Genomic DNA, 22,449 nt, shown 5'->3' with positions numbered 1-22,449 from the left:
TCTAACCTTCCCTGAAGCAACTTCTTGTTTTCCCCCTTTCTATTCTCGTTTTCTTAGTTTTTCACACTATTACAGTCTCACTGGAGTTTTTATATTCTTTTAAAATATTTAAGAGCCCAGACACAAAGCACAAATATATTCTCAAATAGAAATCTCATGAGTTTGCATTTAAAAGGCAATGAGTAAATGACCTCAAAACAAGATACAATGTGATACATAGAAACTTGCAGTCTCAAAGCTATTCCAAAATATATCATGTTATACTGAAACCTAATGTGGGCAGAGTCACAGCACAGTGTTTGTATCTGAACATAATAAGAAGAAGTTTTATCTATATTTTCAAATAATAATGATAGGGCTTTAAAAGTACATTAAAATAAATCTTGGTAATAATAATAAATGTACACATCAATATTAGCAACGATGCTAAGTAAAGAAGAAAACTGAATACTGAAAGTACAGCCACTGAAAGTACAGTTATAATAGTCAATTAGTTATAGAAAATGATGTTGCTTCTTTTTAAAAAAGAACTTAAAGTCTTCAATTGTTATATACAGATGGGTAAGTTTAGTATTTCTGGAACAAATTACTTCTAGTCAAGAAATCATTCCAGTTTCTCAGTTGTAATTCAGTCATACCTACTGCAGGATCAGCTGAACAGTTACCACAGTAACTGTGATTGTATGAACTCCTGAAGGAAGACTGGCTTCGAGAGCTTCTAGAGCGTTCTGCAGAAGTTATATATGGCTTCCGACCATATCAACATCTTCCTGAGCATTGATATTACCAAAGGGTTTACACAAGGGAGCAAGGGCCAGAATTCAGGACGTTGTGCTGGCATACAGTGCTTTAGCCATTTGAGCTTGTGATTTAGAACTTTTGATTTAGTGAAACAACCACTGAGGCACTACATCTGATGCAAAAACCACAATTAATAGAAACCAGATTTATAAAAACAGACAACAGAAGATGGATGATGTCAAATAAAAAAAAGCACAGAGAAGAGGCAACAATTAGAAACTGGATATCAGCATGAACAAGCAGCATAGCTGGGGAAGCCAGGCTTTGGGATGAATCCTGTCACCCCTCAGCCAGCAAACTCCTTCTGTGAAAGGCAGTGGGCCTTTTGTTGCTGTGGGATCTGTCCATTAAAGCTTTGGAACGATTCTCTTCCTTGCTTTGTACAGACAGTAAAACTCTTTTGGTGCTTTGAAATTATAAGGCTTTATTTTAAACTCAGCAATACTTCTCTTTGTAAGAACACCTGGTCATAGGGCTGAGCAAAAAACCAAAGAACTATGGCAATATTTTTCCATTTCTTTTTTCCCTTTTAAAGTTTCGTTGCACTTTTTTGCTGTCCTCTTCTTTGAACAAGGTTTCCGAACCTCTGGACAGAATCTCTTTCCTAAGATGGCTAATGATATCTGATAGCAGCAGAAAAACAAAAAATAAACCAAACTTATAGAAGATTCTTATTCATATGGCCTTGAATGACAAGCAGAAGAAATATTGGTGTCTAAAGACAACAGTATCAAAAGTAAATACAAGGCACCTTCCAAATTCACAGCTTAGCCATTTTCAGACCTTAAAAAAACTCTTGAAACTCAGTTTTATCTCCACATTTTTCCCAGAACAGTTTGAATAAAAATCTGACAAGTTAATGCAACAAGATTGAAAAATACATTTTACCTCCAATAAATTAGTCAGTTATGAAATCACCTTTGTAAGAAATTGGGAGAAAACATTAGAAACAATCTCTGCAATTTATATGCATCCTACCTTTCTTTTGCGCAGTTTCACTTGACTGTCTGAATATTCTTGTGTGGTCAAATGATTTCCTAAATGTAAACACTGAATATCTTCTGCTGCACTGACATTTGAAAGGCATTTGTTCTCAGGGGTCACTTGAAGTTCTGTGAAACCACTTTCCTGCAGACCATTTTCCACTGACAGGATGTGAGCGCAAGGAGAAGACTGCATAAGGCAGTCGCTGGATTGCACTGTTGAACATGGTTGTCTATCACTGTTGGTACATGATTCAGAAGAAATCTCACTCTGTACCACATCACACTCAGGCTTTCCAGGCCCTTCTTTAAAAGCATCAGATTTCCTACGCTGTTGTGCAATTACAGCAGTATGAAGCAGCTGTTTCCCAGGCATAATAATTTCCTTCACATTTGGAGAGTTTGAAAGATTTTCTTCCTGTATATCTATTACTTCATTTAAGCCTTCGTAATCACAAAGCTCCAGGCTTTGGCCGATACTGCCACAAATGTTTTCTTCTTCCATCTCTTCTTTAGGAATGGGGTCATAGCCAGGTTCCTTATTAATATCTCCAATTATTCCAGATGCATCAGTTTCCTTGTTACCCTCCATTATTGGTACCATCTTTGTTAAGGAGCCAGCTCCTTTTAAACTCTTTTCTTCACCTTTTGGTTCCCTTCCAACAGTAGTGATGTGGTAATCGACACAATCCAGGTTGAATGCAGAATAGTCATCATCATCATCAGAAACATGGACTAGAGTTTCTGTGCTGGCCTCCAGAAAATGCTCCTCATCTTCATGGTTATCATTTTCATCCACCTCTTTTGAAACGTTTCCAAGCTGCTTGGCAGGGAAGCCAATCAGCTCTCCACTCTGACAGCAATCTGGAAATGAAGAGCATTTTTCTTTCCGGTCCACGCTCAAAACCTCATCTTTTTCCATACTTGTTTGCAAGTTATCAGCTACGAGTCCGTGACGACATGCTGTATTATACTCCACAGACTCCAAAGCCAATCCCATCCACTGGGTCACATGCTCTTCCCAGCTTTTCTTCCTGATTGCTAGAGACATGTCATACTAGTTCAGCAGCAGGCCGCACCACGTGTTCCACAGAGGACCAGAGGAGATGGCATGGCTGTTCTGTGTTGCTCCGCAGGGACGGAAGGTTTTATCATTTTAACATCTGCAAGAAAAAAAAAAAAGACAGGCTTACTGAATCAACTCCAACTAAAAAAGAAAGAGAAGAAGCAGTTTAAATAAAAGCGTAAAAGCAAGATAAGAGTGTGGGACCAGAAGGACAGGAATTTAGAAGACTTTTTTGTTTAAAGTTTTAATACTTTTCATACAAAACTTGACAGCACTCATAATTCAGTATAACTTTTTTTCTGATTACTCTCCAGTATCAAGTAAACAAAAATGTTATAAACAGGCACATGAACAGGCAAGTAGCTCCAGAGCCAAATTTTGACAATGAGTCTCTCTTCACTGTGTCTGTCATAAGATAACCATTTCCATGGATATAAATTGTATTGTCTTATGATTTCTCTGCACATTAAGTTATTTTGCATTTCTTTTTCATACAGAGATATCCGTGGAGTACAGAATTTTGGCTGTTTCCCAAAGAGGTAGAGCAGAACTTGAGAGTTATTCCGTTATAAACCACTTACTTTATGACTAGCTTTGGCCCAGCCTTTTTGACATTCACTGGCTCTCATTTTTATTGTTATTGTTTCACTCTGTTCAGGACAAGCTATAGAAACAAGTATTACATGAAACTTCGGGGGAATCAGCTGTTGTGGGGTGTGAAAATACAACTATAGGAAAACTAATTTAAGCTTTTGGTATATTCCTTACCTCAAATACATTATAAAACCTGAATAAAAACTTGGTGAAAAAATTTAGGATAAAGCCCAGATCTACTAATGTAAAGAAGAGATGCAACCCTTATTTAGGATAGGGGTGTCCGAAAGGATTACCAGGAAGTCAGTACAGTCAGCCATAACTGCACAGCTCACCCGGACTCTTTGGGGTTTGCTGCATCCCACCGTCCCCACTGAATTCTGTAGGGTACTTACACAGGTAAATTTTTTTCACTGACTCTAGTATCAGGCCTTCTGGATGATAATGTGTGAGATATAGTAATCTCTTCACATTTCACACATGAATGAGCACAAAGAAAATACATCCTATTAACTTATGCATTATAATACAAAATCAACACATTCTTTGTCAAATAACAAACCAGAACTTCTGGCCCGTAAAACACTAGAGGTTCAAGAAGCAGACACTTCTACTTTTCACTCCCTACATAAGAACTGTCATCACTTACCATGGATCCGCTTATTGATTTCAGCAATAAAGAAGATTAAGTACTAAGTTTGTTCTGGGTCATTTCAGTTCACTAAGGCAAATTCTGATTGCCCACCAGGCCACAAAGCTGCCCTGACAAATCACATGCCTGAAGGTATAAAAGTATTCATCATGAAAGAAATGCAGAATTATGTCTGTGCAACTGAGCCTCCGTAAATTATGTCTTGACAAAGTGACTTTTAGAATAGAGTTGTACACACTCCTCAATCTTTAACCTTCTTTGAGGATGGCAAGCTTCATTCCACATTCACATTTTCCACCTCTGTGGAGACTCTGCTTAAAAAGAAAATATATTCATAGGGTAAGAGAATTCCATGCACAAGTCATTAGAGTGTGGGAGGCTGAGGAAAACGGAAAATAACACACAGAGCCAGGCCAAACCCCCCCCTCCCCCCTGCTTTCAGAGGCAAAATTTGGTAGTAAGAAGTTCGTTCAACTTTAAGATTCTCTTTTGTTTCCTGGTTGAATATGAGAGCAAGCTTAAATTTTAAAATGCAAAGTCCAAGTGCTGTATAAATCTGTAGTGCATTTGCATTCTTATTCTGCTTTCATTTCATATTTATATTCTCCTACTATTTCTAAGAGTGCGTGGTCCAAAATTATCACAGGATGCAAATAAATAATGATAATACTTCTAACTTTTGTTGCACCTTACACCAAGGGACCCTAAAACTTTTCAGAAGCAGTTAATTAGTTTTACAACACCACCGCTTTTTTTGCAACTCACATGGATGCAACTCATTTGCAGCTTCCTTCTCTCTGCCCTCTTAGAACAGCAGCTCTATCTATTTTTACCAAAAAAAAAAAAAAAAAGTCCCTATAGTCATACAGGGGAGTTTCTGGCAAAAATCAAGAGACCAGAAATACTAAATGTAAAGGCCAAAAATGCAACTTCCAAATGACATTCATACATCTGCCCACCTAAAATATAGGCTGATCCATGATCTGCAATATGCAGGCATTCTAAGAGTTAATGTGTGTATTAATCTTGCTGCTGTTAAATAGAGTTACATGTGTGCAGAGAGGGGAGAACAGATCCCTTACTGTTTTTCATTTTTGGATGTGGAGAGTTATATTTCATGGGGGATGAAAAACAAATAAATTTTACTTTAGGAACCCTTCTGTTTTACTTGTGCTATCACTAGTTTTGGCTGCCTCATGGACTGCAGAAAAAATGATTAAACAGGAGAATATCAAATACTGTGCTTGAAATGCAAGACAAATAAATATATGACAAGGGCACTTTCATTGTTCTCTAAAATATGAGCTTACATTAGCACTGAGTATGAAAAGTTTACCCTACAGATGTCTGCTAGCCAGACAGCTTCAGCTGCCAATCAATGAAATCCTCTCATTGCCTTGGCTCACACAGGAGCCCCCAGTTTGGTGGAAGTTCACTTTTCTTCCTCTTTCCCTCCTCCCTCCGCCAAGTCTGCGCTCTCTACTATATTTCAGCTTAGAAATTCTGTTCCCTCTGTAATTACCTGATAGTTATAGGCCAAGAAGTGACTTTCTTTTCTACTTCCATATACAGGATACCCTATTTCCTTTACCTCTGGATGAGACTCATAACCTTGTTCCTCTCCCTATCAGCCACTTTGCAGAAGAAAGGCTTGCTGCTTTAATCAGCTGCTTTTCTGCTATTGTTGCCTACTTTTTTCCTTGACATGCGGCATCTTTTGTCCTCTGAGAAATGCCTCTCTCAAGTCCATTTATACTCTTTGCCAAGGGAAGAAGCCATCCCCTTTCTCTCTTTCTGTTCAGTACCATCCCACAACCAGAAACTTTTCTATAAGATTTTTCCAGATTTTTAAAACAAGAGGATGAACTCTTAGCAGTCTGGTTCACTTAATTTCTTTAGCCAGAAGTAGTTTTGAACTCATCTGCAGTCACTGAGCAACTTTGGGGCCCTCCAGATCTGGAGGGTGGCAAATGGGACTGAATATAGATTTTCTTGTTCTAACAAGAGTCAGTGTTTGTCAGTTTCCAAAAAGATCTAAAAGATAAAAAGAACATCAGTAGGGAAACCAATAAAAAAGACTGGGCTGTTTTTCCATTTTGACAGAATTTTTTCTTTAGGTATACATCAAATGCCTGCTTCTGTTGAAGGATTTTGCAAGAACTGAAAATTTTCAGCAGAACTATTTTTGGCTTCTGACATCTTTCACTAAAAATGTCATTTTAAAAAATTCTGAAATTACAAAGCATTTCTAATTTTGAATAAAAAGCACAGATTTTCTGATAAAAGCATTTATGAAACTTGAAGTCTTTCTCTTTGTTGAAATGCTCTATACAGTGAAAAGACCTTTTCTTTAGGACAAAGCATCTGTCAGTGCGATGCAATCCATTCAGCTTCTGCCATAATTCAGATACATATTTTGCTTATACTTTTCAGTAGCACTAAGTCTGATTCTACTAACTTTCTGAAGAATAAAGTTTGAAACAAAATAAAAATGATAAAAGACTTTTCCAGGAAAAATTTCTTCATCCTGCATGTTTGAGGTCTGAAGAAGATTCGTAATATTGACTCAGTAGGCAACTCTGGACCAAAGAAAATGGAAATGAACAGTAGGTTTTCACTCCAGCAGAATCCCCTTCAAGCAATCTTTTGATGTTTTGCAGTGTTTACAAAGCAAGGTGTTGTTTTGCAGTGTTTACGAACTGATGTGTTATTTTAGATAGATTTTGGAATTTGTAATAATTTAATGCCCATTTCTTTCCACTGTAAAATGTAAACAAAACAAAAAATAGCATGAGATTTTATGCTTTTTTATTTTTATAAGTGTTATAAAAAGTCTCACAGAACAGGTAGTTACTTTGCAACAGATAAGGCATAGGGTGAAAATCTGTATAAGATGAACTGGTAGGCTATCCTATAACTGAGTTGTCTAACATTTTTCTTATAAAGGATTCCTGTGATTTTTTCTGAGCAACCCAAACTTTTAAATTGTTTCTAGCAGCCTCTGAAATTCAGAAGTATCCTTTCTTTATCTCATAAAATTCCATACAGGTTTGGCTGAGCTACACGTTTCAAAATACCTTTTCCCTCCTCTTGCTTCCCTTCTCAAAAAAAACGTGGCAGCCTACAAAAAGTATCTTTAAACAAAGTCCAGAAAGCCACCACAACTCCTAGCACAAGCCGCACGAGCCGCAGTAGTGAGACCTCAAAGCTGCCAGATCAGCTGGAGTAAAAAGGGAAAGGGGAAGGAAGGAAATTTATTCTAAATCTTTAAAGCTGTGATCAGCCAGACCAGAGATCTACCTCCCCTTTTAGGGTATAAAAAGGGGCAAGAAACCCTTCCCGTTACGAGCTGGGGGACGCAGGGGGACACTGAGGCCCGTCTCCGGCCTGCCGCCTCCTCGCAGCCCCCTGGGTTTTCCATGGTCGAGGAAGGCGAAAGCGGGGAACGCGGAGCTGCTCGGCAGCGGCCGCCCTGCGAGACCTGGCAGCGCACCCCGCGCTGCCGACGCGACGGCAGGGCTGAGGCAAAAGCACAGTGCAGTAAATCATTGCCATCCCCATGCAGCGCTGACCCCGGCACCATGTCCCCCTTTCCCCCCACCGCATTCAGCACTCCTGGCAATTCACTGCGCCACGCGCAGCCACGTTACACTAAATCAAGACATTTTGGAAGGGAGAAAGTCACAAAAAACATGAGAGCATTTACTAAGCATAAATGACAGGAGAATTTCCGATAAGGTGGCCGAGGCAGTACAGCCCCTACGATACTGACAGAGGAATTCAGTTTTTGCGAATGCTTTAGATGGGAGGCAAACCTTTTCTGCAAAAGAACAGGGCCAAACGTTAGCTTATAAATGCAGATAGAGATGAAAGACCTTTTCATTGAATTTTTTACATAGCAGGCATATGTAAGCAACGGAGATCAAGCAGAAACATTTATTTTGTTATCATTATTTTATCTTCGTTGGTCTGTGACCCCAGGCAGCAAACTTTGTTTAAGGAAGTCTCAGTGAACGGGGTCTGTTTCCTATAAACTCATCTCACATCTTCCTGGTCTGGCTTCCATTCAGCCCTTTTGCTAACTTCATTCCAAGCTTTGACACCGAATGTTGTTTACAAATAATCTGAGATAAAACATAAGCCTCTAGATCTTCGCTCAGCGAGTTATTTTAAAATATCTCCTGCCGCAGAATGTATAATCCTTGCTTGTCCTATTTCCTGGATATATCCCATTCTTTGCATTTCACTAAAGTGGACACTCACCTTGTCTGCAGTTTCTATTTAAATAGCCTTTTATGTACATAGTGCACGTGTACAGACCATTCTAAACCTTGAAGTACTGGAATAGAAACGTAAGGATTGTTTGTTGTAGGGTATTCATCTAGTGAACAGCTAGATGCATTTTTCCTAACTTATATTAAAAAGATAATCATGTAGGAGCAGATAACTAAGAGCTGTCTGAATTAATAACTGTTTTGAAAATATTTACAACTTTATTCTAAAAAATCAGAAAAGACATACTTTTAAAACAAGTATGTCTTCAGAATGAAAACATAAAATATGAAATCTTTCACGTCAGTTTTAAAAGTAAGGTTTGCATGTGTGTGTGATGGACATATATGTTACAAATGTGTACACAGACCAGTCACATACCTATTGCTGATTTTTGCACAGAAAACCACACACATAGCTCAATAGTGTCTTTTCACAAGGTAACTGCCATTTCCTTTGAGGAGGTCTCCTACTGTTTATCTTCACCCAAGAACTGGTGGACAGAAAGAGAAGTACAGTCTTCATGCACCACTGAAAAGGCTAAGTAATTAATACTCAGACTGAAACCCATTGCCCAGGTCCCACTGGCTCCAACAGAAGAGCTGGGGCCCCTATGAATGCAAAGCATACTTTCACATACTTTTTACATACTTTTATTTTTTTACACTTTTATATAAATACTACTCACATTCACATTTTTCAAAAAAACCTGAAGAAGTCCTGCTTACGCTAAAACTAACCAGACTATTACAGCTGACTCAGGTACATTGTAAATATATGACCCCTTTAAAAGTAATTTAAAAGGACCCAGATAAATCAATACACTTAGAACCATATTTTGTCTCAGAAAAAGAAGTTGCTGACACCTGTGAGATAATACAAATTCTCCTAAAAGTCTGTATCAAACAAAATTATCCAAATGGAAGTTTTTCAGTGATTGAATTCTCTGGTGCATACAAAGCCTGACAGATACGGTGAGTTTCTGAATGTATTTATAATACAGTGTTAGGTGGTAAGAAATGAATGATACATTGCATTATTCAGGATTACTACAAGCCATAGGCTGAGTTTTTGGTGATACTCTAGTCCCATAACAAGTGCAAATCCTGAAAGATTTCTGAAAGAAATAGAGTAAGTAACAGTTACAGACAAAATATTCCAATTTTATTTTATGGAGAATAATGATTCCATTTCTTTACTGAAATATTGCTATGCCCTATTCTATGCAACATGAGTGTTGCATTCTATCATATGAACCATAATAAAAAGTATTTCCTGCATTATTCTTGTGCCTCAGTTTCTGTCAAAATACTTGAAATTAACAGGTAACATAAAAACATGTTAGAAAACACTCTCAAACAGTAGTATCAAAAATGATACTGTACTGTGCCTTCAGTATGCCCCAGAAAGACGGAATGCATTGAACAGTGTGACTTTGATATCAATATTTATTAGCGAGCTGAAAGCTAAGTGCAACATATTACCATTCCTACCAGTACTTACCCTATAACATAGAGTTTAAAGCAAAGACTATTTCAACGCAATTCCCCAACTCCTGGCCAGCCAAAGATCAAAAAAAAGAAACTACAAATGATAATATCCCTCTGATAGGTCCAAGGAACAGACTCAGATTGAAACACCAATTAGAAGATGTTTCAGAACAAGAAAATAAAGTGAATAGGAACAAACTTGTAGGATCATATAACAACGCTCAAATGAGAAATCAGTGAACTTGTAAGTACGATATATACCCTAAGGTAGCCTCTAGGTACGAGGAATGGAAGGGGACAACTGTGGTGCCTGCAAGGCAAAGAAGGGAAGTCTGGGGAACTACAACATAGAGGTTTTGCCAAACTAATAGCAAATGTCTTCTGAGTCAGAGATGGGATTTACATGCGGAGGGAGAGGGACAAAGCCAGAAGTAGGTCCTGACCTGGGCTAAGGGTCGGTGTGGGAAGTATGGGAATTCTAGGGCATTTGAGAAGCTCTTTTTCCATTTTTTTTTTCTCTGATCAAGAAGAAGGGGGGAAACAGAGGGATTTTGGCCCAGAAATCTCTACCTCCTTACTAAGCTTTGTGGGTGATATCTTCTCACAACAAGAAGGTGGGAGGACCAGGGGAAACACCCAGTGCACTTAGCCTTGGGGTGCTGACTTCTGGGGGCAGCAGTGGGAGGATGTGCCAAGAGCTGGTTTTAAAATCAAATCTAACACAACCCACTGGGTCCTGAACTATATGCTTGCCAGTCTGAGCTCCATATGCTATAAATTGGCTGAAACACTAATAAAGAATTGATATTTAAAAAATAAAAAACAAAAGGTGAGAACAAATAGTCATTTTTACAAGGAGGGAGATTATTAATAAATTCTCAACGATAGTTATTGGAACCTGTGCTTTTTAGCTTACTCAGAAGGGGGAAAGAAGTGAAATGACAAAGTTTGCTAATGATACATTACCACTTATCTGGAAAATTGACTGAAGAGACGCAGAGGAACCTAACTGTAGTGAATAGCTAGCAGATAAAAATACTGATGAAATTCCATGTTGATAAATATAATGGAAGGCAGATAGGAAAAAATAATGCTAACTATAAATGCATAATGATGCTCTATAAATTATCTATTACCAATCAGAAAAGAGATCTTAGAATCACTGTGGCCAGTTATCAGGAACTGAATTTTAAGCTCAGTGACAATTAGAAAGTACATAGCACAGTAGGAAAAATAGAGAGGGAGCACAGAGTGGCATAATGATGTTTTCTAAGTCCCTGTTATGCCATGAACTGAACACTGTATGCAGTTATGTTCATTTCACCTCAGAAAGAGCAGCAGAGTAAGAAAAGGTGTAGCAAAAAGCACTAACAATGATGAAAAGTATGGTGTAACTTCCATCTGAGCCCCAATGAAACAGATGAAGATTTCCTGCCTGGGAAAGAGAAGATTTAGAGGCATATAAAAATCCACACTATCATGGAGAAGGAGACTAGGGAACATTTATTCACTATGTCTCATACTACAGAAGCATGTAGAGCATCAAAGTAGAAATATCAAGCAGAAGTATTAAAACAGAAAAGTATTCCTTAAAATATTCTACTCTCTATACTTTCTGCATAAGAAATAAGACTATTTTGCTTGTGTCTGTAAAGAAATGGAAGTTGTAATGAATAGCAAACAGTTTGTGATTTCTAACAGAAGAAAAATCACACAAGAAGTTTTTCAAACCATGTACCTGAAGTCACTCTTGTGACTTGGTAAGTATTTTCTCTTCCTTGTGGGGATCAGTTTCATTATCCCTTTAGGAAGTTATTCTATATTCCCCTTCATAGATTCTGACATATGTCAGATATGCTCATTATATGCTACTGTCAATGGAAATGTATAATAGTGTTAAGGTTGTTTAAATCCTTTCTTTAAAAGGCATTTAACATATCACAAGAATTGCAATACTGTCCAGCAGTATTAAAAGATCTCAATAAATTAGACGCCCCAAACTGTAAAGTGAAGTTGCCACATTATTCATTCAGATACAGCCAGAGTTGTGCTTGTTTTGGGCAAATATTATTGGTTTCTAAGATATGAACCTGAACTTCTGTCAATATGCCTTAGTTTGTTGTTAGAAAACATAAAACAATGTTGAGTTGCTTCCTTTTCTACTCCTCCTCAAAATGAAGCATATTACCCATTCTCATCATCATACAAAGAAGGCTTTTACTTATAGCCAACATGGGTTTTAGCTTCATTTTATTTGTATTTGGTTCGCTTCCAGAGTTGAGCCTCAGATCAGCTGAGCCTCATCTTAGAGAGGAAGACAGGGAAATAACAGGATCCAAACTGATCCACATGTATCCAAGCTTACTTCAGATTTATATTATTTACACTCAATTTAATTATCAAATTGAAACCAATTTAAAAGATGTAATTTAAAACACCCAACCAAACTTTATATTTTTGTACTATTTGGCATTGGTAAATAGTTACTAAAACAGAGAAATAGTAATTTTTAAAGTATTTAAAAAGCAATTATATTAGTGATTTTGTTAATGGTGTTTTAATATATTAATGATCAGCATTAAATTTTATTAGATATTACAGTAACTTAGTTTCCTCCATCACCTTTACCAGAGTATCATTTCAGAGTGACAATGGACATCAAATTATAACTTTCCTTTAGGAAACTAAGAGGTTTAAATCTAAAAGCATTGAAATTAATAGCATTTCTAGTATACATTTTTTCAGAAGAAGAAAATCTGCTGAATGATACCCAGAAAAATTGATCTGCAAGTCTGCTGGTCTTCCAAGTCTAGTAGCCTGAAAGATATTATTCCACTTTGATTTCAACACAATATATCTAGCTTATTTCTTTGGAATGAAGAAAAATAATCTAAAGTATAAAGGTTTGGACTCTTCTGTTTGCACAGGTTTTTCTTTTCCTAATGTAAAATTCCCTTTTTACAAAACTGAAGTCTTCTGTAAGAAAATTTCAGTTTTGTGCTTTCATCTCTGCTTCCTCTCCCCCTCAGTCCTCTCTCAAAAGCATTTCTGCCCTCCACCTCTGGAAAGCAGAACAAACAGCAGCTTTGGCAGATTCCCTACACCTCCCCTCCCCACACCCTTCACTGGAAGGCTCTTTACAAGAAGAATTGAAATAAAAAACAACCATCTCACAAGACACGGCAAACCAGAAAACTGTGACTATTATATTTGGTCCTGCATTAGGATTTTTTTTTTCCCAAACCTCAAATTTTTCATGATGGCAGAAATTCCATTTTCTAGCCAGCTCTAGTAAAAAACTAATTTCTTAGCTATAGGAGGTCCTTTTGAAAACAATATGAATTAACCAGATTGTATTCCTGATCCTTTTAGATTTAAGTTTCTAATGCAGTGTTTCCATTTAAAGAAACATTGCTGGTGCTCATTATAGCCACGAACTATGAAATCTGAAGCACAACGGACAATGACTTTTGGCAACCAGTCCCCTTACTAAAATAGTAGGGGGCACGATTTTATTGCTGGTGCAAATGGGACTAAAAAGCATCTTTGACACTATTATGCATAATTATGCATACATGATGAGTTGAAAACGATTTTGTCCTATCTCTAAAGACAAATACTTTATCATCAAGAGTCCAGAAAGAGTGATTACTGAAATGGTTGTGCTTTTTGGTAGGACTTAGCCAATAAGTGTCGCTTGGAATCCCATTTTAACGCAACTGAAAAAAGTGATGAGAACAAACTGGGCAAGTATTTCTGGAATGCAGCTGAAAATGCTAAAAGCAAAAATTAATCAAAATGGCTGCTGTACCAGATATTTTTCAGAAACTAGAGAGAGAGAGAAATTACTTGCAGTACACACTAAGTATGTTGCAAATACACTGGAGGACCTAATTAGGCCCACTTCCTTCAAGGAAGGGAAAGTAAAAATTTAATTTATTACTCAGGTTGGTGAAACTGCAAAAAAAAAGTTCAGCATCAGAATAAAACCTCATAATTTTTCTAGTGCATTTTTCATCATGATAAAAATTCTGATTTCAGAATTGTTCCATGAACAACAGAATTGAGGAAGTTTGTCTTTCAAAGGCTTTCTGCACAGTGTGTTTACATCTCACCTCTTGATCCCCTTTCTCCCTGTAATTGTCCTAACACCCCATCTTGATCTCTCTGACCTTCTCCACAACATCTTCCAGCGATACTGCAACTCCAAACAGATCAGCTGGTCCCTCAATATGATGATGATGTCCCCCTATTCCGCAGCACCTGTAGCCTGCCTGGAAAGACGTACCCAACCCTAGAAATTACTGTTTCTGAGTACATTTACCAGGAAAAAATAAAACAAATTACTTGAGCTCACACAGAAATCCTCTCTCCATGGGAAAACTAATTTGGGTCTCTTTCCTGTACCAGCTGCCAATTCTCACAAGACATGCGAGAACTTTTAAAAAATCTTTAGCTATTTATCCAGCTGAGCTGATGCTGACTCTGGGATCAGAAGTTGTCAGGAAGGCACTGATGCTCCTGCATGTAGGTACTGCGTTAAACTAGACGGTGAATTTTTCCCTGCAGGTGCAATTCTCCAAGTGCAGCTTCTACCTTGGAATATACAGCTCTGAGACCATTCTTTCAGCAAAGATTTCTCATTCTAGCACATTATTACTGATAGCTGCCACCTCTCTGTGGTAAGACAGCATTATCTGAAGATCAACAATTCAAGCAAAATGAAAAGGGGTATCTGCCATTTAGCAGCTGACAACAAATGGCCAGTCACTGCTGTTCAGCCACATGCTTTGAAGTGGATCCACTGTGCAATAACTCTAGCACTGCTTTCGGTTAGTGGAGCCTCGCAGGACTTGGCTCGAAGTGGAGGGTTCAACGCTGCAGACAGAATCAACGAATCCAAAGCATGTCTTCAGTGTCCCTTACACACGCAGGAGGAGCGTGTAATTCAGGAGGAGAGGAAAACAGCTTCATATTTTGTGACAGTCTGGGCAAAAACACTAATAACGAACTTGAGGTTGTTAGACACTCTTTAATAAACTGCAGTGATACAGCTAATACAACCCCAGCTCCTTTGGCCAGGCAAATTTCTTTCTGGTTATACCTCCTTCTTCCATTTTCTCTTAGTTCCCTGAGCAGAACAATACTTTGCAATAATCCTCCATACAATTCTAATTTTTCCTCACTTCCCAGTCTGATGAGGTTATTTTCTTTTTGAATCTCACCACTGACTCCCCCTAACCCACACTGAAATTTGGACCATAAGCCAAACTCCACAAGTACAGTGATGTTCAAATTGGAACATTCATTTACTCTAACGTTAAAGAGTATTTGTCACTGATAACGGTCTACTGTAACAAGACCATACAGAACTCTCACTGATAAGACACTACCTACCCTGGAAAGCCTCGAGCTGATTGATAGAGAGAAAGCTAGAGGGTGGGAGAAGCTCCAGAGACTCAGAGGTAAAAGAAGTTGTTTATAAACTTCAGACTTTCCTGAAGTTCAAGGACATTTGATCCAATCCAACTTGATTTTGACACAAGATACAATAAAATAGCAAACGAGAAAAATCATAAATCAGAGTAAGAGGAAGAAGAGCCTAGAGAGAAGTGAGGACTAAAAATAAAGAATACATTGTAAGAGTTAAATTGGCTTTTAATGTAGATACATATTGCCTAAGGCAGACCTCTATATTTGTGTTCAGTGGCTGATGTACAATATGCCAAACATAAAACATCAGACACTTTAATTTCAACATAAAAGATTTTCCTCATTCAAGAGAAACAAGCAATTATGGTAATAGTGGATTTGAAATTCTCTACCAAAAGACTGTACTTAAAATATGTAGTTTCTAAAAGCATCGACATCAACAAATATCAATGGTGAAAGATGAAATAGAAAAAAATCTTGAAGTAGTCAACAGCCCAAAAAACACATTCGAATTCATTATTAGTAATTTGTTTCAGAAAAATCACAATCACAATCCTTTATTCATAGCATTTGCATGTGAAAAATCTATATACATTTGGTTTGGGGTATAATTTTCTAAGGAACAGCCTTTATGTAGTGAGAAATTTGGGCTTGAAAGTTCATCAGAGTTTCTTGTCTATAAATAATAATTTCTACTAAAATTGGAGCTATGACACCAAATAATTTGTGCACATTACTTTGCTTGAGAAAAACAGGGTCTATTTCTTACTCTTCTAGCTGTAACCCCTTTTGTAAATCTTGTTCTTACAGCGAAATAGTTTAGAATCCTCCAATGGATGCATTTCTGTTGTCTCATGCTGACTTATGGAAAAAGTAGAACAGTGCTGCTGATCCCTAGTAAGTTACTTAATCCTGCTCCGCAACAACAAATATGTGTGTGTGTGTGCGCGCGCGTGTATATATAAATATATATATATATATAGCATGCATATGTGTATATATATACTAATGTATAAAATACACCTATGTATACAGCCAAGCTTCAAGCCCTCACTCCATATCCATCTCCATCCTTGGAGATACTCAAAACCCAACTGGACACGGCCCTGAACAACCTGCTGTAGTTGGCCCCACTTTGAGCAGTGGGTTGGACTAGACGATCACCAAAGGCTCCATCCAACCTACCTGATTCTACGATTCTAGGACACCTATTAATTAAAGAAATCAATGTGTAGCTCTTCCTGCAATGCTATTATTTCATATGCACTTACCCCTGTGTTGCTCCATTTTTATGTTTTTTCCCCTTTGTCTTTTGTAAAAGGAACAGAACACCAACATAAAAGCCATCTTCTAATTTTTCTCCAGACAAACAAACAATAGAAAATGGAACCAGATGACTAAAATAAAAAAGCAGAATGTTCTAAAATATATCTCTTTTCTGAAAAAAGAGAAAACCGCTCATAAATCTCTTCCTACTCCTGCTACTGTCCTCCTCAGGGAAGCTTTATATCAAGGGGGATACTTTTCAACAAAATTCGTATTAAGAACAAAAGAAAAATCCGCTATAAAATTCAGTGTAACACTTCTGACAAAAAATAAAAATGAATCAACTCTTGAGACTTATGAAAATGCTGAAATGAGCACCTCTATTGTTCCACCACCTAAAGAACAGTTTAAAAATATATTTTAAGTTCAGGAATTTAAAAGAATCAGTATAAACCTGTCTATACAAAAACTGCCTACTCCAACCAGTTATCTCTGATCCTCATTTTCTTTAGGAGGAAATAAATTTTGCTTTGTGTTACAAAGACCTTCATGAATTAGTCCCAAATCTTTCAACTTATTTCATTCAAGTGCTCTGATTATGGAATTTAATGTGGAGTTCACTAGGTACAAAGTTCAAAAGAAAAGAAGAGTTTGCAGGGACATAATTTTATGATGAAGGGGATCTATTTGCATTATTTCCATCACATGAATATAATCACTTGTATTAATTTTCCTGCCAGCTGCAGACACTAATTCATGTGATTAATTGTTCATAGGAGTCATCTGATATAACTTGTTTGGCTATTGGAGGGTTTCAAATTAAGTACATAAACATTTTAGAAGGAACAGAGCAAGGTCAAAAACTATACACTCAGTGTTAGATTGTATGCTTCTCCTTTTCAACATTCAGTATTGCTATGTAACTATAAAATAATTTCCATTTTTTTTAGACAATAAGCTTTCCATGAATTTTCTTGAATAACAATATCTAAGAAAACACAATAGCATAACACAGAAATTAAATTTAAATAGAACCAGAAATTGAATACCAACAGAGATTTGTCTTCAACACTTTTAAATAAACCTTCTAAATGAAAATGAGGGCAGCTTTATCTGCGTTCCTTTTTCTTATGGCTTGCAAGAAGCTTCAGGATAAAATAAGAAAATATTTTCTGGGTTTTATTCTGTTGTCTATCCTGTAGCTCAACTGTCTGAGGTGTGTACCTTCATTTGCAAGTGAGGTCACATGAGGTCATTGTATCCTTTAAAACCCAGAAGACAGTGCTGCAGAAGAAGGGGCCCCTTGATACAGAATAATTATTTTTATCTTTTGATATTTTCTCTTCTCTTTAACCAGACTAATGTCTAATATTAAGTATATATACACATGCTTACAGGGGCAAGTAGGCGAATGCAGTGCAGTAAAAGGCACTAAAGCTAAATCCCTTGAGACATCAAAGTTCCAGCACAAATTTCATGGGAGTGACGCAGAGACTCAGGCGTTCAGATTTCTCTCTGACCTTCTCCTTCCTGTCGCAGCCCTCCAGGTTCAGGGCACAGAACGGGAGAGGGCTGTCCAGAAACGAACCAGTGACTGCTACTTTAACATTCACCCCACGACATAAGCAGATAACGTGCTGCCTACCAGCTGGTCTCTGTCCCCTTCAGACCCATGCTCTTCACAGCCCAGAGCTGCTGATGACCATGAACGCCTTCTCCTGCCTGAATGGGCTGGGCAGTACAGCATGCAATTCTCAACCTATTACAAAGGAGAGATTTCACCCTGTTCTGGAGTATTTATTGGTCCTTCGCTTCCTTTCACACCACAAAGTTATTTCATTACTCGCCAATCGTTTTGCAACAATATGCAGTAAAAACACAGCTAAAAACTTCTGGAAATTTTCTCCAACATATTTGAACTGATGACTCATGTTTAGTTACCTAACTGCCCAGTAACTATACAGAGTCTTAATGATGCACAGACACAAGAAAGAAGCTCTCACATTACTTATATGCAATAACTGTCACTTTAGATTTTCAGGAAGACAAAGAGATACTATATAAATTGCCATGAGAAACACTTCTGATGTCTGTAGCAATTAAATAATTAAATCACCAACTTTACGTAAAGTAGCAGCAGCTCCATTCATATATCAGTTAGAGATAATATTCTGAATTTCCCTCTAAACTCTTTAACAGAAGATTATTGTTATTTTAATTAACTAGATGAAGAAAAAGACTTTGAGGAAATTCATGCATTTTCAATTAAAACTATAGTCAGCTGATATTTACTGAATCTTGCTTTTCCTCTTCTAAATGAAAGCACAGCAGACCACAAAAACTGTGTATCTAATTACAGATTATTAAAAATAATCTAGTTTAGCTAACACCAAGAAGTATACCTTGGAATTTCATATTTAGAGCGTACATATTTAAGATTGTGTTGTCAGCTAAACCACAAACTCCGTCTAGGACTGTTCTGTGAAAAAGCTAGAGACCAAGCCCAGCAGAGGTATCACTGATGTATCTAGCTAAAGCTCTGCTTCTCATCGTTACTGCTGGAGGGGAGGAGAGGGAAGGGAAGGAAAGGTAAGGTAGGGGGGAGAAAAAACATAGCTCTAAATGCCCTCCCTGTTGGCAGATGAGGTGAAAAAGAGATCATTCACACTTCTAGCTTTCCTATTTAATGTCCATTAAAAAATACACAAGCAAGAACATGCAGCTCTATTTATATATAAATGCAAATAAACAAAGTTCAGCATATCAAGCATACTTTTAAAAGATGAAATAAAACGCACAAGAAGACTTTGTTACAGATCTGGCGCATTCTGATAAACAGAATTGGCAGACAGTCTACAACTAAATGTACATTTTTAATTATTATTTTTTTTACCTCCAGTTTTAGTGCTGAGATCTTGAACGCAGAAAGCTCCAGTGCTGGATACCGCTTGTTTCTTTGCTGTTTTTTCTTTTTCTTTTCTTTTTTTTTTGGGGGGGGGGATATTTTGGGGTATTTTTAAGTATAGAAAGATTCCAAGACAGCCTTACCTAGATGAAGCGAATGTGGAGCCGAACATGCCCTCTCTAAAATCTTTGGTCAAAAAAAACAAAACGAAGGAGCAAACAAACAAAAGAACCCAGTCCCATTTCACTTCTGCTAGCGTAAAAGTTCAGATTTCCTTACTGAGATCATTGCTCTATTCTAAGCAGTTTTGCTCAATGTGCAATTTTAACAAAAACACCCTCTGCAGCTGGAGGGAGCCTTAACTAAGCACGATTCTGTCAAGCTTCTCGCAGTGACTTCTGTCTACTAAATTCAGACTGATGTTTTGTGAAAGGGGCCTCAACAACCAGGCCCAGATTGCCTGAAAAGTATTTCCTGCCTTTGAGAGAGAGGGAGAGAGCGAGTGACTCTGTGTGTGCGTGTGTGCGTGTGTGTGTATGTGAGAGAGAGAGAAAGAAAGGGAGAGAAAGGGAGAGAGCACAGAGTCAGGGGAAAAACAGAAAGACGGCAAGACAGTATTTCAAGACATTTGGTTTAGTACACTGCTGAGGTATTTCTGTCAAATTATTTGCACTACACTTACATAATGTAAAAGTGTTTTCAAATCCCTCCCTGGTGTTTACCTTTTTTTTTTTTTTTTTTTTTTTAGCATTTTATACATCTCTAATATTCATGCAAAGGTAACAGTCATCCAGAAAAAGAGGAGAACACCTCTAAAGCCTCTGATCTTTCTTACTACTAAGTAGCAAGCAATAGGCAGAGAACAACTTGGCTTAAATTCAATTAACATATCACATTTACAAAGGGTCTAATGCTGTTCTGAGCAGTAAATACGCACAATTAGCTAGATACTGTGTACATGTGAATGCTAAAACTGTATTCTTACTCAGGAGAATCAGTTAGATCCTGGAAAATTAATGCTACACTTTAAATGCAGTCATGTTATAGGCAATGGTATATGTTGCTTTACCTCTTCTGAGAATCCTCCAGAGTTACACAAATCCAGCTCTGCAAAAGCAAAAGGACAGACTCCATCTTGATCATATTAGTATTTTGCTGACATAAAACACTTGTAACTACTTCGTTCCAGTTTGACAGGGTGCCTGAATCACGTCTCCAGAGTAACCCACAGCATCTACATCCTTTGCTCTACACAAATTTCGGGAATATCATCTGTTTATCTTTTCTGCTTTCTTCTGCCTCCTCTGAATGACTTCCTCTTAGCTGTTCCAGCCTGAGAACTTGGATTACCATTTGGTTTTGATTAAAACCAGACGGACAGCTCTGTAGAAGTTTGAGAGTAAGCTAATGGAAATCACTAGTATGGCTTTAATTAGTATATCAATTAATAATAAATGTTAGCTATTCATATAACAAATGTCACTGAGAAACACAAAAAAATTTACATCCTTAGCTACTGGTTTCATATTTAGGGAATTAATTTACTCAAATTTTATTTCATTCTGGTAATGTGAATCACAGCAATAATGACCATACCTGATTTCCAAACTACAGGATGAAGCCAACTCTTTTTTCTTCTTTAATTAAAGAGAGAAGTATTGTTACTGACTCTAATTATCTTCTCAGGTGGGTCAGTCAAACATCATTTGCCTGCTGGTGACGCATTCAGCTGTTTCAAACTCTTTTTATTAATTATTTCTATGAATAAGTGATTTTACCACTACCAGTCAGATCATTGATTGATCTTTGGCCTTTGCCTGATCTCAAGCAGGAGCTTGAGACACGGAGGTAGGATGTATTGCATGCACTATGCAAAGCAATGCCTGAACTGACTGGAGAGTCTCCATTCAGCACTTCCTTTGTGGGTCTCTAGCAAGTGGGACAATATATTTATCCTAAAAGGAGATAGGAAATCTTCATAATTACTAATTGCTGATTTCCACCAGCCTTTAACAACTGCCTTTTTACTGTTTATGTAATGCCTTCATTAGCTGAAGTAAGTCTTCTTGAGGGCATTTCTTTAGTCAAAGAAAAGTCAGCTCTGTAAGGCTGTCTCCAGCTCCCACTAATATGGTCATATTTGGAGCTAATTTTTTAAATTTTAGCTCCTCCGCACATAGAACTTTATGCTAAAGTCTGCTAAATTTTCTGAATGTGGTCTTCATTGTTGTGCATGTAATTTTATATATGCATTCTTCAGCCTTAAAATTACAGTATTAACTTTAAAGTTATTTGCAAAATTAAGCATGCCCAAATGGAAGTGGGTTTGAAATTTGTCCCAATAGCTGTTATGTACTTGAGTAATGAAAGCAGACAGCCCTAAGTGGAATGACTTATCAGCCCAAGCTCTGAACTGTCAAATGGTGGTAAACTCTGAACAGTCAGAACTGCAACTAAAGATAAATAACTTTTCAGAATGAGTTTTAACTATATTTGGCTAGTCTGATGATCCAAATGCATAACTTTGCTCTACTATAAAGTGTGATTTATACTTTTTTCCCATAAGATTTTCAGTTCGGAATTCAGTGAATAAATTACAGGTTGCTCAAGGACACATTTTATTTGCATTTATGCAATTGCAAAAGTTGTACAATTTTGAAATTTATTTTGTGGTGAATCAAAATAAAACCAGATAGCCTTTAGTTTTCTGACAGTTAAATGTTACTAAGAATGTCTTCATTTTTATAACACAACAAAAATGATGAAAAATTGAAACATTCTGTCTCAAAAAATAGATATTTCAAGACAATTTTAATCAGAATGCTTTTTCTAATTATTTTTATTCAGCTAAAGTTCGTTTAACATTCCATCAAGAAGTTTCCATTTCAATAAAATAGTTTTTGTTGCAGAAGTTGGTCACATGAATAAGACTGAATCAAACATGAGTAAGTGAGAAAATATTTACAGGCTATCAGTTAGGACACGAT

The 22,449-nt window shown here is 37.2% G+C and overlaps 1 protein-coding gene across 3 annotated transcripts in view; it reads right to left on the bottom strand.

Annotated features, from left to right (window-relative positions):
* The window catches only part of DLC1 (DLC1 Rho GTPase activating protein), a 243,482-nt gene extending 223,621 nt beyond the window's left edge, over nt 1-19,861 (bottom strand). For 2 of the 3 annotated variants that reach the window (XM_013949493.2, XM_013949495.2), the window contains exons 1-2: nt 19,451-19,861; nt 1,780-2,947 (exon numbers count right to left, since the gene is read on the bottom strand). In XM_013949493.2, the coding sequence (XP_013804947.1) occupies nt 1,780-2,835 (1,056 nt within the window). In that variant the 5' untranslated portion in view covers nt 2,836-2,947; nt 19,451-19,861. Of the gene's footprint in view, nt 1-1,779; nt 2,948-8,749; nt 8,806-19,450 lie in introns of those variants that run through there. The other variant, XM_013949494.2, reaches the window with a different exon arrangement.
* Between the last annotated feature and the right edge of the window lie 2,588 nt (nt 19,862-22,449).

Source organism: Apteryx mantelli, chromosome 5 (assembly GCF_036417845.1).
Source record: "Apteryx mantelli isolate bAptMan1 chromosome 5, bAptMan1.hap1, whole genome shotgun sequence".
Classification (NCBI taxonomy): Eukaryota; Metazoa; Chordata; class Aves; order Apterygiformes; family Apterygidae; genus Apteryx; species Apteryx mantelli.
Note: the sequence above shows the minus strand (reverse complement) of the source record. Positions and strands in the feature narration are given on the sequence as shown.